This window comes from Mandrillus leucophaeus, unplaced genomic scaffold (genome assembly GCF_000951045.1).
Source record: "Mandrillus leucophaeus isolate KB7577 unplaced genomic scaffold, Mleu.le_1.0 Scaffold49, whole genome shotgun sequence".
Taxonomy (NCBI): domain Eukaryota; kingdom Metazoa; phylum Chordata; class Mammalia; order Primates; family Cercopithecidae; genus Mandrillus; species Mandrillus leucophaeus.
The window spans coordinates 1,394,325-1,409,934 of record NW_012105253.1 but is presented as its reverse complement, the minus strand read 5'-3'; the positions used below and the strand labels follow the sequence as shown (position 1 = coordinate 1,409,934).

Genomic DNA, 15,610 nt, shown 5'->3' with positions numbered 1-15,610 from the left:
GTTGGGATTACAGGCGTGAGCCACTGTGCCTGGCCAACAAGTTTGTTTTAATGACTGAACTGTAAACCCTTGAGCGAGGAAGGGTGATTTTGCTTCTCTCCTCGACAAGGCTGTCACATGATCAGTGCTCAATAAAGACTTGAATAATTGAATAAATGAATTATGGATTTGAATTAGTGAATATAAAAGTACTTAAAACTTTCTACTTTTGTTTTCCTGCAGGAGCCAGGTGAGAATTTCGAGGATTATCGACTTCCTATTTAAAGTTACAAATTAAAGTGGCTTGGTCAAGAATGAGAATGGAGTTATGGATCTTTCTTTTTGGGGAGGTGGGGTGGTGGGAGTGGGGCGGGGGACAAGTCTCACTCTGTCACGCTGGAGTTCAGTGGTGCGATCTCGGCTCACTGCAGCCTCCACCTCCTGGGTTCACTCCATTCTCCTGCTTCAGCCTCCTGAGCAGTTGGGACTACAGGTGCCCGCCACCACGCCCGGCTAATTTTTGTGTTTTTTTTTTTTGAGACAGAGTCTTGCTCTGTCGCCCAGGCTGGAGTGCAGTGGTGCGATCTCGGCTCACTGCAAGCTCCGCCTCCTGGGTTCACTCCATTCTCCTGCTTCAGCCTCCTGAGCAGTTGGGACTACAGGTGCCCGCCACCACGCCCGGCTAATTTTTGTGTTTTTTTTTTTTTGAGACAGAGTCTTGCTCTGTCGCCCAGGCTGGAGTGCAGTGGTGCGATCTCGGCTCACTGCAGCCTCCACCTCCTGGGTTCACGCCATTCTCCTGCTTCAGCCTCCTGAGTAGCTGGGACTACAGGCACCCGCCACTACGCCTGGCTAATTTTTGTGGTTTTTTTTTGTTTTTGTGTTTTTGAGACAGAGTCTAGCTCTGTGGCCCAGGCTGGAGTGCAGTGGTGCGATCTCAGCTCACTGCAGCCTCCACCTCCTGGGTTCACTCCATTCTCCTGCCTCAGCCTCCTGAGTAGCTGGGACTACAGGCGCCCGCCACCACGCCCGGCTAATTTTTTGGTATTTTTAGTAGAGATGGGGTTTCACCGAGTTAGCCAGGCTGGTCTTGAACTCCTGAGCTGAAGTGATCTGCCCGCCTCGGCCTCCCAAAATGCTGAGACTACAGGCGTGAGCCACCGCGCCCGGCCTAATTTTTGTATTTTTAGTAGAGATGGGGTTTCACCATACTGGTCAGGCTGGTGTCAAACTCCTGACCTCAGGTGATTGACCTGCCTCGGCCTCCCAAAGTGCCGGGATTACAAGTGTGAGCCACCTCGCCTGGCCTGGATCTTTCTGATAATGGCAACTACCCGTTATGGATTATTATTTTTTCCACCTCCTGCGCTAAGTGGTTTAGTGCCTTTCAGCTGATCCTCTTGGGCACCCCATTGACATAGATAGGCATTAGCTCCATTTCTCAATAAAGACTGCAAGGCTCAGAGATGAAGTTACTTGCTTAGTATCACACGCTGGTAGGCAGCAAGGTGAGGACTCCAGAGCTCACCCTTATCTGCAGCGCTGTGCCGCTGCCGCCTCAGCTGGTGTCTTCGCTGTGTGTCAGCAGTTCCTGTGAAAACTCTTGTCCTTTGTCCGTTGCAGTGGATTCTTGCTCTGAGTGGACAGAGGTTAGAGGTCAATGCAGTCGATTTATGAAGTGGCTCCTGTGGACTGGGCAGTTGTGTTGAGGGGCCATTGCGCAATTCTTAAGGCATACTTCTAACTAGGGAGTATTTAGGGCCAGAGGAACGGGAGACAAGGGTGAAGCAGGAGTTTTTACTTTTTCTAAAATTTGTTGCAAAGCACTTTCCGACTCTCTGAGACTGGACAGAATTCTCCTCTACCCACAGATCTAAATCTGTATCTATATATCTATTTTGTAGAGACAGGGTCTGTCTCGGTCGCCCCAGCTGGAGTGGAGTGGTGCGATCCTAGCTCACTGCAGCCTCAGACCTCTGGGCCCAAGTGATCTGCCTCAGCTTCCCCAGTAGCTGGGACTACAAGTGTGTGCCACCACACGTGGCTAATGTGTGTGTGTGTTGACAGAGAGTCTATGTTGCTTGAACTCGAGGCCTCAAGTGATCTTCCTGCCTTGGCTTCCCAAAGTGCTGAGATTACAGGTGTGAGCCACCATGCGTGGACTCCCTTTTTTACAGTTGAGGTTTTTGACTACCCAGGCATTGAGAATCTGGCACTAAAGAAGAAAAGGTTCTGTTCTCAGAGAAGTTAAGATTTTAGAAAGGGTAGATGGATAGTCACTAACCAAGTGAGATTTACTAAGTGCTGTGGAGGAAATGGCACTGGGTGAGGTGCTAGAGATGGGTGAAGAAGGCAACTTGAACTTCTGACTGGTCAGGGAAGGCGTTTGAGCTGAAAATGGAACAAGTAGGAGTCGTCAGTTGTACGAGGGTGAAGAGTGTTCTGGGAGTAAGGAACAGCGGGAATCACGGTCTCTCGTGGGACCACAGTCACTCCTGTGTTTAAGGAACAAAGTCCAGGGCACCTCCAGCTGGTGAGGGGATGGGACGAGCTCTCGTGAGCAGATCGGGGTCACAGGTTTAGATTTTGGGTTGAATGCAGCAAGCAGCCTCCGGCAGGCTTTTGAAGCTGGGGTGTGGTATGATGCGCTTTCCTAGTAGCTGGGTTTCCAGTCCCACCTTGGTTCTCTTTGGATGTCACAGAGCAGGCACAGTGGCAGGAAAAGCTGAAGCAAGTGGAACAGTTGCACCCTCCCCTGCTGACAGCTTCAGCAGTCTGTCCCTGTTGCAAGGGGTGCTGGGGACACTTCCCCGGTTTTGTGTTTACTCACCTGTGTGTGAGCTGCCAGAGCTGAGGAAGCCATGTTTAAGGTCTTTACTTTGAAAACAATCCGATCTCTTTGTACTTTTTAGGTTTCATTTTTTCTTGTCTTCCACTCCTCCCCACCCCACCCCTCATGACGTGCTCACTCCCCAATATCAATAAAGTTTTTTTTGGAAAGAATATAATCTACAACAGTGAACTCAAGTAGGATAATCTCATTAGCCCCATTCCTTAGAAATCAGTTGCTTGGCTTAAAAAGATAACTCTAAAAAGAGCATTCTTCTGTTTAAAGAATAAGGAGGCCATATTGGAATCTTCTTTTCCACATGTGGGCCATGCATGGAATTGTTCCAAGCCGCCTCAAAGGAACGGACCTCCACCTGCTGTATAGCATATGGGAAGATACGTGGGAGGAGTCCCAGAAGGATTTTAAGTACATTTGATTGATGGCAATATACAGTTACAGGAAATAATAGTGAAAATTTACTATGGGTCAGGCACTGTTGTTAGCACTTAAGTTTATCAAATCCTCATGTTACTATTTCCACTTTATAGGTGAAGACGTTGAGCTATAGATGGGTTAGGTGCTTTGCCAAGCTCATACCTGAGATTCAGATCCTGCCGTCTTGTTCTAGGCGGAGTCAGATGATCTGAGTCAACACAGCATGGGATCAGCCTTTTTGATCACAGTTTAAGAATTAATTTCATGTTACCTAGCGTATAAATAGGCTTGTGTACACACATATTAACCCAAAAGTTCACAAAACAGTATGTATCTGTTAGGCACACTATTTTCATTTTATTCTACATACTAAAGGAAGAATGGCCAGTTGAGACCTCCTAACTGATTTTACAGCCTACTGCGTTGTCTCAATCTGACATTTGAAAAGCTGGCGTAATTTACGCTTCCAGAACTCAGGCTGTTGGAGTCCGACTTGCTGGATCTGACTAGGAGCTCTACCATTTTCTTGCTGTGAGTTTGGGCAAATTAACTTTGATCTGTACCTTAATGTCCTAATTTGTAGAATGGATTAAAAAGGTTAAATGAGTTAAGTAAAGCTCTTAGAACTAGGCCTGGCCTGAATGAAATACCCTCTACATGGAATCAGCTGTTATTTCTAGACCATTGGACCTAAGCTAAGTGTAGTGACCCTGGAATCCCAGTTTGATTTTTATAGAAAAACTTCCAGATAGGCCAGATTGTAAACATACTCCAACAGAGGCAGTGCCACCACTCCCCTCTGTCAAAAATTTGCCGAAGCAAAACAAACACATTTACGGTATCTGTTCCTCTTCCTGATGGGCAGCTACGAGTACATTCAAAGTAAGTTTTAGGGTATGGCCTAAAATGGCAACGGAGGTCAAGTGTTAAATTTAGCACTCACCTTTGTAACTTTGTTAGTTTCCTAGGGAAGCTTTAATGTAAAGGACCACAATTAGCTGTCTAATAACGCCTGAGACGAGAGGTGTTACAGAAGGAACAGCTGTTACATGCATGTTACAGGAAGATACACAAGTCATCTTGGTTCCAATTGCCCCTAGAACTATTTTATAGAAGAGGTTGACCCTGTCACCTGCTGCAACCATTTCACCAGGAGCAATGGCAGGACACCACCGTGCAGTGTCAGGGAAATGGGTGCTCCCTGAGGTGGTGTGTGGACCTGCCTCAGCAGGTGCCTTTGGTTTACACTAGCAGTGTCTTCCCAGATTGGTGATGACAACAGTAGGGACAAGTGGAGCATGCCTAACACAACATCCATTTCTGGCTACGAACTCACTGTCATGGAGTCAACACTCATTTCTATCCAAATCTCGTTACAGCCATTGTAACGAGATGGCTTATAACGAGATATAATATACAAAATTGTATCTATGTAATATATACCTACATAAAATGCATGCTACAGATCTCGGGTCCTGGCTACATAAGCCTAGCAGAGTCTTATCGTTCAGTGCTGCATATTCAGCAACTGATATGAGAGGAGTTGGACCAGTTTTTTTTTTTTCCCTCTGAGACAGGATCTTGCTCTGCCGCCCAGGCTGGCGTGCAGTGGCGCTATCACAACTCACTGCAGCCTTGACCTCCCAGGCTCAGTCTTCTCCCACCTCAGCTGGGATCACAGGTGCGTGCCACCATGCCCAGCTAATTAAAATTTTTTTTTGGCCAGGCTGGTCTGGAACTCCTGGCCTCAAGTGATCCTCCCACTTTAGCCTCCCAAAGTGCTGGGATTGTAGGTGTGAGCCACTGAACCCAACTCAGTGTTCTTTAAGAACACTTTTTGCCCTAACATTTTGAGTGTAAGAGAACTATAAAACTCTTTTAAAAGACAGTAGGTCCGATCGTCACAGCCCCTGATAAAACAAAATTTCAGAAGAGCTAGTGTAGTAGAGTTCTTTAAAATAGAACTTTTTAATAACCAAAGTGTCCATAGTTCTGGGCTAAATTTTAAGGAAAACCTCATATATATGGTATAATATGTTCTTAAAGCCACAACTACTCTGTTGTAATCATGCATGAAGGTTTAGAAAATGAATTTCTACGATGTTTATGTTATAGAATTAGTTTTCAGATGAGAAAACTGCAGTTCATAGGAAATTAAGTCTTGACATTTATTTTTGTTTTTAGCGTGGGCATCTTGCTATATTGCCCTGGCTTGCCTCAAACTCCCGGGCTCAAGCAATCCTCCTGCCTTAACCTTTTAAGTCTTGATAGCATTTTATTGTTTGGGAGGAGGGGTGAAACCAGATTTCTCAGGCACAAACCCACTTGAGGCTTTTCTGTTCCTTCATATTATTCTCAGACATAAGGATTGCAGGTGAAGTGGTTTTTTTCTCTTTTTTTTTTTTTTTGAGATGGAGTCTTGCTCTGTTGCCCAGGCTGGAGTGCAATGGCGTGATCTCGGCTCACTGCAACCTCCAGCTCCCAGGTTCAAGCGATTCTCCTGCCTCAGCCTCCCGAGTAGCTGGGATTACAGGCATGCGCCACCATGCCCAGATAATTCTGTATTTTAGTAGAGACGGAGTTTCTCCATGTTAGTCAGGCTAGTCTCGAACTCCTGACCTCAGGTTATCCACCCGCCTCAGCCTCCCAAAGTGCTGGGATTACAGGCATGAGCCACCGTGCCTGGTCTAATTTTCATATTTATTTATTTATTTTTTTTGAGACGGAGTCTCGCTTGATCGCCCAGGCTGGAGTGCAGTGGCCGGATCGCAGCTCACTGCAAGCTCCGCCTCCTGGGTTTACACCATTCTCCTGCCTCAGCCTCCCGAGTAGCTGGGACTACAGGCGCCCGCCACCTCACCCCGCTAGTTTTTTGTATTTTTTTTTACTAGAGACAGCATTTCACCATGTTGGTCAGGCTAGTCTTGACTCCTGACCTCAGGTGATCCACCCCTCTCGGCCTCCCAAATTGCTGGGATTACAGGTGTGAGCCACCCTGCCTGGCCACAGGTGAGTTTTAAAACTGTTTACTTCTTTTCTGGAAACTTTGCCCAGTAATTTGATATATTTTGTCTGAAGATACTCTAGGTGTTTTTCAGACTTCAGTGAATTTTATTTGGGGGAGGGTCATGAAATCAAATGCACAAAATCAACTCACTGAGGTAACCAGCATTAAAAAAATGAAGTAGAAAACGTGAGTGCATAGTTTCAAGTAAATGTTAGCGTGCATGTGCTGTGTTGCTATGGAAAATGTAAGCTGTGTCAAAAGTTTGAAAAAATACAATTCTAAGGTGAGTTTCTGCAGATAAACTTTAAACATTACTAAAGTAGAGCACATACTCCAACTGAATCACACGGAGGAGAGCAGTCATTCGAACTAAAGATACATCAGGTTACAACATCTGAAACATTGAAGGGTCATCACCAACACCTGACAAGACTGTTGCCACTACAAGTTGTATAGCATCTATAAAGTACCATGCATGAATCCTGACAACTTACTTTAACTTCTACCCACTAAACAGTAACCAACATTATGTATGAAACAAAACGTACATTTCTCCGTCTCTCCATTGTCTAGAAAAACTGTTAAAACTGCTGACTACTTTTGTTACTGAATGTAATCGTGTTAGAAAAATAGTCTTGATGAAGACTTCTCCATGCAGTCAATCTTTATTATAGCAGGATTCGCATATTCACATCAAGTACATAGAACTTTTTTTGCCTTTTATATAATACAGAGTTGTTAAATAACTTTACACAGAAATAAATTTCTTCAATCTGAATTTCAGCTATCTTTTATTCTCCATGCTTTCTATCCAAACTGAACAATATTTTCTGTTATACAAATTTACATGAGAAAAACTCCGAAGTACAAATGAAGGGACCTGAGCAGGAAAGAGAACCAAAGGATCAGGAAGTGGGTATGGGGAGAATTAAAAAATACTAAAAGATTCCAGCGAACATTGAGAATAGGGGAAAAGAGGGAGACATCAACCATTTGACTGAAAATAAATGTCTTTTTTTTTATGAATTGAAAAATAAGCTTTAAAAATAGTTACTCCATTGTAATTTTTGCAAAGCAGGTATAGAGAGGTCTGTGGACAATTAAAAAGTCCCCATTTTTTCACTGGGCACGCCCCAGACTCCATGAGAACCTTTTCACTGCTTGAGTGGAACTGAAGTGTACTAAACCCGAACCTTCGGCAGCAACAGAAAAGAGGAATGTGTGTGTGAGTTGCCATAAGGTTTGGAGTGGTGAAACAGGAACCGTGAATTCACTGCAGTTCAAACAGGAAGCATCTCCCTTTCCTCTCCCTTACAGGAGACACGTCCTCAAACCAAGGAATACATGAAAAGGGGGGATTTCCTTTTTCTTGGTCTAAACCAAAGAGCAATCACTACTGAATAAAATTCAGAGAGACACATGTTGATGAATGATCAAATTCAATCCCCTTATCAGCTGTATGATCCTATCTTAGGAAAAGCAGCAATTGCCGTGTTGAGGAAAGGATCAGATGTACAACCAACAAATGAGATTACCACAAATATATATCACTGTGATACAGTCCTCAAAAATCAGGCGATACCATGAAGGCCAAACTGAGTCTATACTATGTGGCATGGCCAAAGGAAACACGGAGGACCCATGGATGTACTTTAAAACGAAGGCGGAAGAAGGGGACAGCACAGACACACACACCCCTATATGTAAACTAACATAACATGAAGATAAATAAGACATAAAGGCTAGCCACTTATGTTGGTCATTAACATGAATAAAAAGGCATTATATGTTGATATAGCTGGTTTTAATCAGCTATGGAACATACACAAATGTATTAGGAAGGAATGATTCTTAACCGTTCACAGCTTAGAATAAAAAGCATACTTATTGCACTCTTACATTTGATTTCAGGTAATTACAGTTTATTTCCCACCCTCACATTAATTTTTCCCTATCCTAGATTTACTGCCACCTCACTCCATTTTGGTCTCTGTTCTCTACATCTGTGCCTACTCTGTGAGCTTTGTTGTTTACTTCCAACTCATACTCCACTAAAACACACGTGGGTTCAAAAACTTAACACAAAAATGCAACGCAGTAATTTTCAAAACAAAACCAGGACTAAACAACTTCATCAAAACCCCCAATCCCACCCCTGTAAACAGACCCTTCCTTTGTGGCATCTCTTCATAAATTTTCTGCCAACCCTCCCGCATCTGTGCTGTACGTGAGAACCAGCGGTCATGATGCTGGAGAATGAACTCGGCCGGCCGGGAGAAGCAGACGGTTTGTACAAAACATTTTTTGATACTAACATGAATAAACATATTTTAGTTGTTTTCAGAGCACTTCCATCTACAGAATTTTTAAAAAAATGCACTTCTAAAAAATGGATACACTGGCTTACATTGGCTGTGTCCTCATACACAACTGGTCAAGTCACTGTAATTATTCAAAACAGCTACATAAACGTCAACATTTTAATAAAGCTGATTTAGTAATTCATAAAACCTAACAGTTGAAGTTGTGGATGTTAAATAAAAGTACTTTAATCACTCATTGAGTTGGGGACTAATTGCCCCATGCATTTTTTTTTTTTTAAAGCACTGTTACCTTAATTTAAGATTTTAGGTGTTGGGTTTCTGTCCTTTTCTACCTTAAAAATACCTGATAGGAACTGTTAATTACCCTTTCCACAATTAACAAAAATTAGAATTGAATTTCAATTTAAATGTCTTTGCCTAAACGAAAGTGAAAATAGGTTATTTGAAAACAACAAAACAGAGCTTACTGTCTAGTGTACTAATAAAACAAACATCTTACCAATATTTTTAATTTTACCAGAGCTAGCAACAATGACCACAGATACACTGGTGACTTCGCTCTCCTCTGGCCAAGCCACAAATCATTGCCTGGGGCAGACATGCTACAACCCTCCTCTGGGGTTCATCTACCAATGGGCATCAGTAATCCATCCCAGTACAACATTTCAGGGATGCGCTGGAGACAATACATGGACTTCCTCTTTCAATGGTGAGGAATGAAACAAGATACAAGAACCACACCATGGAATATGTTTTCTTTTACATCCAACGGCCAAGTCATAAAGGACGCCTCGAGACTTCCACCCTGGCCCCGACAGCACTTTGGGACAGGATGACTAACGCAGTCCAGCTTCATGTGCAAGCAAGTCCTGGGAAGAAATTTACATTTCAAACTCTGAAAAATCAGTGTCTAGGTTGGCAGCAGTACTCTGGAAACTGATAAAACCAAATTCGGTCCTGTATTTCAATTTCCCCTTCTAAGTTAATACACGATTGCTGCCCATCATACAGTACTTCAACCCTAAACTACAGCAATTTCTTGAAATTTCTGTCAACATTTCTGTTGTATAAAAGTTCCATGCTTTGAAGAGCCTATGGGAGTAGAAAAAGTTTCTCTAGAAATGTCACTGAACTATATTTTCAACCTAGTTGCTCTATGTGATAAATACATCTGACTATACTAGGGATTATGTGCTTTAAAAAAATAATTTTGTTCACTGAAAATTTACCTGTGTGTTTTCTCATTGTTAAATGTGATTTTGGCTATAAACTCTTTAGTGCATTTACCTGTGCAGTCTAAATTGCACTCTAAAAATTATTAACACAGCTGAGTTAAACCAGAGTGGCTGCTCTCTTCACAAATCACTGATTTCTGCTAAAATTTTAGCTTTTTTATTGCATCATGAAGGCACAGTAAGATCATTTGGCAAATTGTCAAGGTATTTTTCTAGAGCCTCACCTATACCATTTCAACACATGACCTGTAAGCTATTTGCTCTTCATACTCACAGTAAACCTGCCATCTCTGGCTGCGGTGTTTATAGCCTAATGGTTGGAATCAGCTAGTCTCAAGGCGCTGGTATTCTAGCACTAACAATGCCAACTTGGACAAAGAAGAGAATCTTGCAAAGAGAGTAGCGTTCTACCCTCTCAGCTGGGCAGTCTCTCTGAATGCCTGTGCATGTGACAAAGCTGCAGCAAGCTCATTATGAGGACGTACTGTCTTGCCAAGCCTACTGAAAATTAAAATTACATCACTGTTAGTGAAGTGATACCACAGCTATTTAATTTCATGCAACTGACTCAAGGTTAAGATTCTGAAACGTACCCCTAAACTGGTTCTGGCACCACTTTCAACAACATTCAGATATTCTGAGCAACACATTTTTTTTTACAGTATTACTGCTTAAATGTATAATGCCCTTTGGGACAAAATGAGAATGCTCAAATACAAGTACACAAAAAAGTTAAAATCTTAAATCATCGTCATGTTCTACAGCTCCTGACTTTTCATATTTTAAAATAAATAACTATTCATTACCTCATTCTGAGGAGGTAGTTTTTGAAGAGGTCACCTGAACCCTGCAATGTGGTTTCAAACTAAAGCTAGAGATGAGGTTTGCAAGCGGCTGGCAGGTGGATGTACAGTGGGGACAGGTGAGATCTGAGAAGGGTGTGCGGCAGCTCGCACTCTGCCTGATGAATACAAGGTAACATCCTGTGATGAAAGTGCTGTCACTGCACCAAACCAGAAGCTAGGAAATATTTACAAAGTTTCAGGTTGACAGTGCTGCAGTCTTGAATTATTTCTTTTTATACTGCTCTTTCTTCTCCAACACCAACATAAATATAGCACATATCATTTGTATGGGATTTTATCTTCTAGAATGCCCCAGTATGCCCTACTAGATCTCAAATACAGTCAGGGGTGGGATATTCAGGAACCAGAATGTGACAGCTAGACACAATCTTCTTTTAAGGTGCACATTAACAACAAACAATCACATTGAATTTTCTATTCACAAATCCCTTTTATAAACTACTTTTTTTGGTCAATATTATTTCAGTGGCAAAAGTCTAGGTCCTAGACTCTAGCGATGAAAATCCATCAGGAATACTACACAGTTACAAACAGTCCTCTATAGTTGCTCTCAAATTTTTCAGAAGGCTTTACCTCTCCCTACCAAAAATAAAACACACTACAGAAGGCACTGCAGCCACTTTACAGACCAGACTGTTACACCCTTAGAAGATGATCAGTGATGCAGCCACATACTGTCTATACAATTACTCATAAAGTGCTTTTCACAAATAAGGACTTCTTCCTCATTTTTAGGAGCTCAGTAAGTCTATCTGTTGTCTAGGCATCAAAAAATAAAGCAGATAAAACACAAATAAAACCTATTTTCATGTCATTTGTAAACTAGAGACAAAACCTATTTTGTAGAAAAAGGAAGAAAAGAGAGGTTTAAATATTTTATTTTTAAAGGTCTCTATAAAAATCTCAATATACTGAGCCTGGCTCCTGGGCACAGCTTCATTTGAGATCAAGTCTGCTCCCGTGTTCAAATGAGATACCAGCCTATTCTAAAATGCAAGGGAAGAAAAAGTGTATCACCCTGAATGTTGTTTAGGAAACTGAAATGCTAAGCTTCCTCCCTAATGGTACTGCCCCTGTCCCGCGGAGGCAGTCCTGGATCCAGGCTGCACACGTTCTGCCTCCTTGGCAGGACATGAAACACATCCTCTTGTTCAAGCCCAGGTCTCTCTACTTGCAGAAACTTGAAGCCAATCTTGGTAAAGGGAACACAGCCACATTTAAAAGCATCTAGAGATATATTTAAAAAGAAAAAAATAGCTAATGCTTTTCAAGAGAGGCAATTATGCACAGATGTTCTTCAAATCAGCGTGAATTATTTTCACCTTTGCAATTTCTGAATTTTTTAAGACACTGCCCTGTTGATGTAAAACTTAAAAACAATTTGCTTTTCAAACTGATGAATAACTTAAGGATCTTTTCCATTTTACTAGGACAATCTTTTACAAGACAATGAACATTTCAATAGGTTTTCTTCTGAATACATGTATGTTAGCAAAAATCTAATGGTAGTGAGCTTTTAGTAGGCTGAAATACAGAGAGCAGGGACTGGAGTTACAATCTGAAAATTTTAAGTAACAATTTCTAATTCCTTGATTTATTCTGGGTCTTGTTTAATTTCTTTCAAGTCCTTGGCTATAGCTTGGCTGGTCTATCTGATTTGATTTACGTTCCTAAATTCTGAGTCTAGATTCCTGATAAGGGAAGTTTTCCATTAATTTGCCATTAATACATCGCTTTGCTATGACTGTGATTGATATTACCCTTTAATAAAGGCCAATGGAAGCTATAACTAGGTTATATTTTCCCTTTGTGCAAAGATAAAGATTTAGGTTCTTAACGAATGCCAGCTCTTTCTATAAAAACAACCGATGACAGGTTTTCCACACTCTCCCTCAGTCCTAATATCCCTAAAATTGCTCTATTCTCTGTCTGGGAATTCAGCTGCCAAACTGCTCAACCTTTTGAAGACCAGGCTTGGGAAAAAAGGAAGGAGGAGAATGAATGGAGACGCCACCATTTTTATTTTGTTGCATATTCTAGATAAAAGACTAGAAAGAAGATGTGGGATGTAGTGTTAGGAATCAGTTGGAAGAAACAATGAGATTATTAGCAAAGATGTTAGTGTGGATCCAGCAAGTACCATTAATTGAAAAATTATAAATATTTGTCATTATGCTAAGATTCCTTATATTTAGGTAGAGAAAAGGATAATGATCTTTCTTAAAAGTTGTTTATATAACAAAAATACAATTTTCAGGATATATAATTCTGGTGGGAAGTATTTTTTTTCCAATTCAATTAAATCTGAAAATTATTTTCTTTTTAATAAAAATATAAAAGAAACTCAGAAATTAAAACCTGTACCTTATATTTAAATTATCTAAATTTCTCACATTCAAAACTGTTATTAAGCAGTTTTGTGGGGTTTCAGTTAGATACTGCCATGGCATTTTGTGCCCTGGACAAAGTAGCCGCATAAGTAGTTGGTGACTGGAAGAGCATAGGAGGAAGATATAAATGGTATTTCCTGAGAATTTGCTACATTGTGGAGGAAAAAAAAAATCCCCAAACACTTATCTTCATTGCTGGACCCAATGAGAAAGAAGGCAATGTGTGCCAGCACTATCTAGCCTGCTTGGTTAGGCAGACACCTCAGTGAGCAAGGAAACAAAAGGCCAGAGACCCCGGAGGTCAGGAAGAAGATGCAGCATGCCCTTTTCCTCCATACCAAGACGCATCGACTCCTCACTGCTCAGCCTCCATTTAAATAAAGTAGTTTCCTTTCGATAAAATTTGTCAAGGCCTGAACACACACCACACAGAAAGGGCAAGCTGCATTTTTGTTCCATCCCTCAGAAATTAACTGGTGGTCACTAGGAGAAAGAACTCCACAACAAAATTCCAGAACAGGAAAGAGAACGATGCTTGGTGATTGAAACTGCCCCATCAGATGATCAGCCACAAATTGATCTGGTGGTTAGAAGGGCAAAGTTGACTGGCAGACTTTCCATAGCAAATCTCCCAAGCTGTAGCAGCAGTTTCTTTCCATCATGCCTGACCATCAAAAGGTCAGAATTCAGGGTCTCTCCTCTTTCTTCCCGGGACTGGGCAGACTTGTATGCGCGTGGTATTTTTGTTGAAGAAACATTGGCAGCAGAGAATTCTGGTTCCTAAAACATTCTTTCCTCTTTTGTTGGATGGGAAATTCCATTCTGTTCCACATCAGCTTATGCATTGGAAATTTTGTATCTTTAAAAAAAGATTTGAGGAACAGAACTGTGTTTTGATGTTAATAAATTGTACGAACACAAGACTTAAGAAATAAGAGCAGATGCTGCCATGATGGTGGCTACTTGAAGGCTGCAAATTCTCCTGTAGAGGGAGGACAAGAGCTAATTTTAAAAAAGTCATCTCAAATAACCTAGAGACACAGAAAAAGCCTCATTTGAGCTTCATTGAAAAGTGACTAGTTATATATTTCAAGTCTAGCAACAGCATTGCCAATTTAAAAGCTAAAATGGCTGAAACCCATGGAAGAACACAACATATATAGTATGAAGAACATGGTTCAGCTGTATCAATTAAACAGCAAGTCTGCAGAGAGTTTCCCAGTTGGGTTTTATGTATCATGGTTCTGATCAAGCTGAAAGCAGTTCCAATGAACAAAATTTCTCAGAAACTGAATGTAAAGTAGTAATGTTAATTTGTAGAATACTTCCACCCCTGAATTATCAACTCATTTTCACCTATCATATTATTATAATACCACTATTAGGAAAAGAGAGGCAGTAGTTATCCTCATTTTGCGAAAGATACAATTAAGAGGTCAAATGATTTGTTCACATCAAACGTTTGACAGAGAGAGAAAATCCAGACCTCCCATTTTCTATTTAATTTCACCTTCAAACTAACAAAAAATTAAATATAGGCACATGTCACCGAACATAATTATCAGCATAAGGGATTCTTTAAACCACAAAGTACCCTTGTGATATCATGCTCCTATAGCTTAATGAATTTGGGGGCTTCATGCCATTATTTTTCTCTTTTCTTTTTTTTTTTTTTTTTTTGAGATGGAGTTTTGCTTTTGTTGCCCAGGCTGGAGTGCAATGGTGCGATCTCGGCTCACTGCAACCTTTGCCTCCTGGGTTCAAGTGATTCTCCTGCCTCAGCCTCCCAAGTAGCTGGGATTATAGGCACCCGCCACCAGGCCTGGCTAATTTTTGTATTTTTAGTAGAGATGGGGTTTCACCATGTTGGCCAGGCTGGGTATCAAACTCCTGACTGGGTCTCAAACTCCAGGTAATCTGCCTGCCTTGGCCTCCCTAAGTGTTGGGATTACAGGTGTGAGTTACTGCACCCGGCCGCCATTATTTTTCATCGACCATTTTGTCCACAGTTTCTACTTGTAACTAAAGGCCAGTTCCTGTTATACATACTATAGATAATTTCTGGGGATGAGTTAATAACTGACAATTATCAAAATTCAGTCAGCCATACCACTATTTTTCTTGTCTTTTTTTTTTTTTTAGACGGAGTCTCACTCTATCTCCCAGGCTGGAGTGCAGTGGTGTGATCTCGGCTCACTGCAAGCTCCGCCTCCCGGGTTCACGCCATTCTCCTGCCTCAGCTTCCCCAGCAGCTGGGACTACAGGTGCCCGCCACCACGCCCGGCTAATTTTTTTGTATTTTTAGTAGAGACGGGGTTTCACCGTGTTAGCCAGGATGGTCTCGATCTCCCGACCTCGTGATCCGCCCGCCTCGGCCTCCCACAGTGCTGGGATTACAAGTGTGAGCCAGCGCGCCTGGCCAGCCATACCACTATTTTTCAATAGCAGCTTCTGGTGAGGATCCAAGCAATCACTTATATGAATATACCGTTTAAGTAATCCAGGAATAACCTGTCTAATTTCTGATTGCTATCAGATTCCAAC

The 15,610-nt window shown here is 41.7% G+C and overlaps 2 protein-coding genes across 5 annotated transcripts in view; one reads left to right on the top strand and one right to left on the bottom strand.

Annotated features, from left to right (window-relative positions):
- The window catches only part of NDUFB2 (NADH dehydrogenase (ubiquinone) 1 beta subcomplex, 2, 8kDa), a 20,106-nt gene extending 9,491 nt beyond the window's left edge, over positions 1–10,615 (top strand). For 3 of the 4 annotated variants that reach the window (XM_011995446.1, XM_011995448.1, XM_011995449.1), the window contains one exon: positions 223–300. The gene's annotated coding sequence lies outside the window, so the exon portion shown is untranslated. Of the gene's footprint in view, positions 1–222; positions 301–9,095 lie in introns of those variants that run through there. The other variant, XM_011995447.1, reaches the window with a different exon arrangement.
- BRAF (B-Raf proto-oncogene, serine/threonine kinase) overlaps positions 6,901–15,610 on the bottom strand; it is a 126,477-nt gene continuing 117,767 nt past the window's right edge. The window contains exon 18 of the mRNA XM_011995450.1: positions 6,901–14,048. Coding sequence (XP_011850840.1) covers positions 14,026–14,048 — 23 coding nt within the window. The 3' untranslated portion in view covers positions 6,901–14,025. The remainder of the gene's footprint in view (positions 14,049–15,610) is intronic.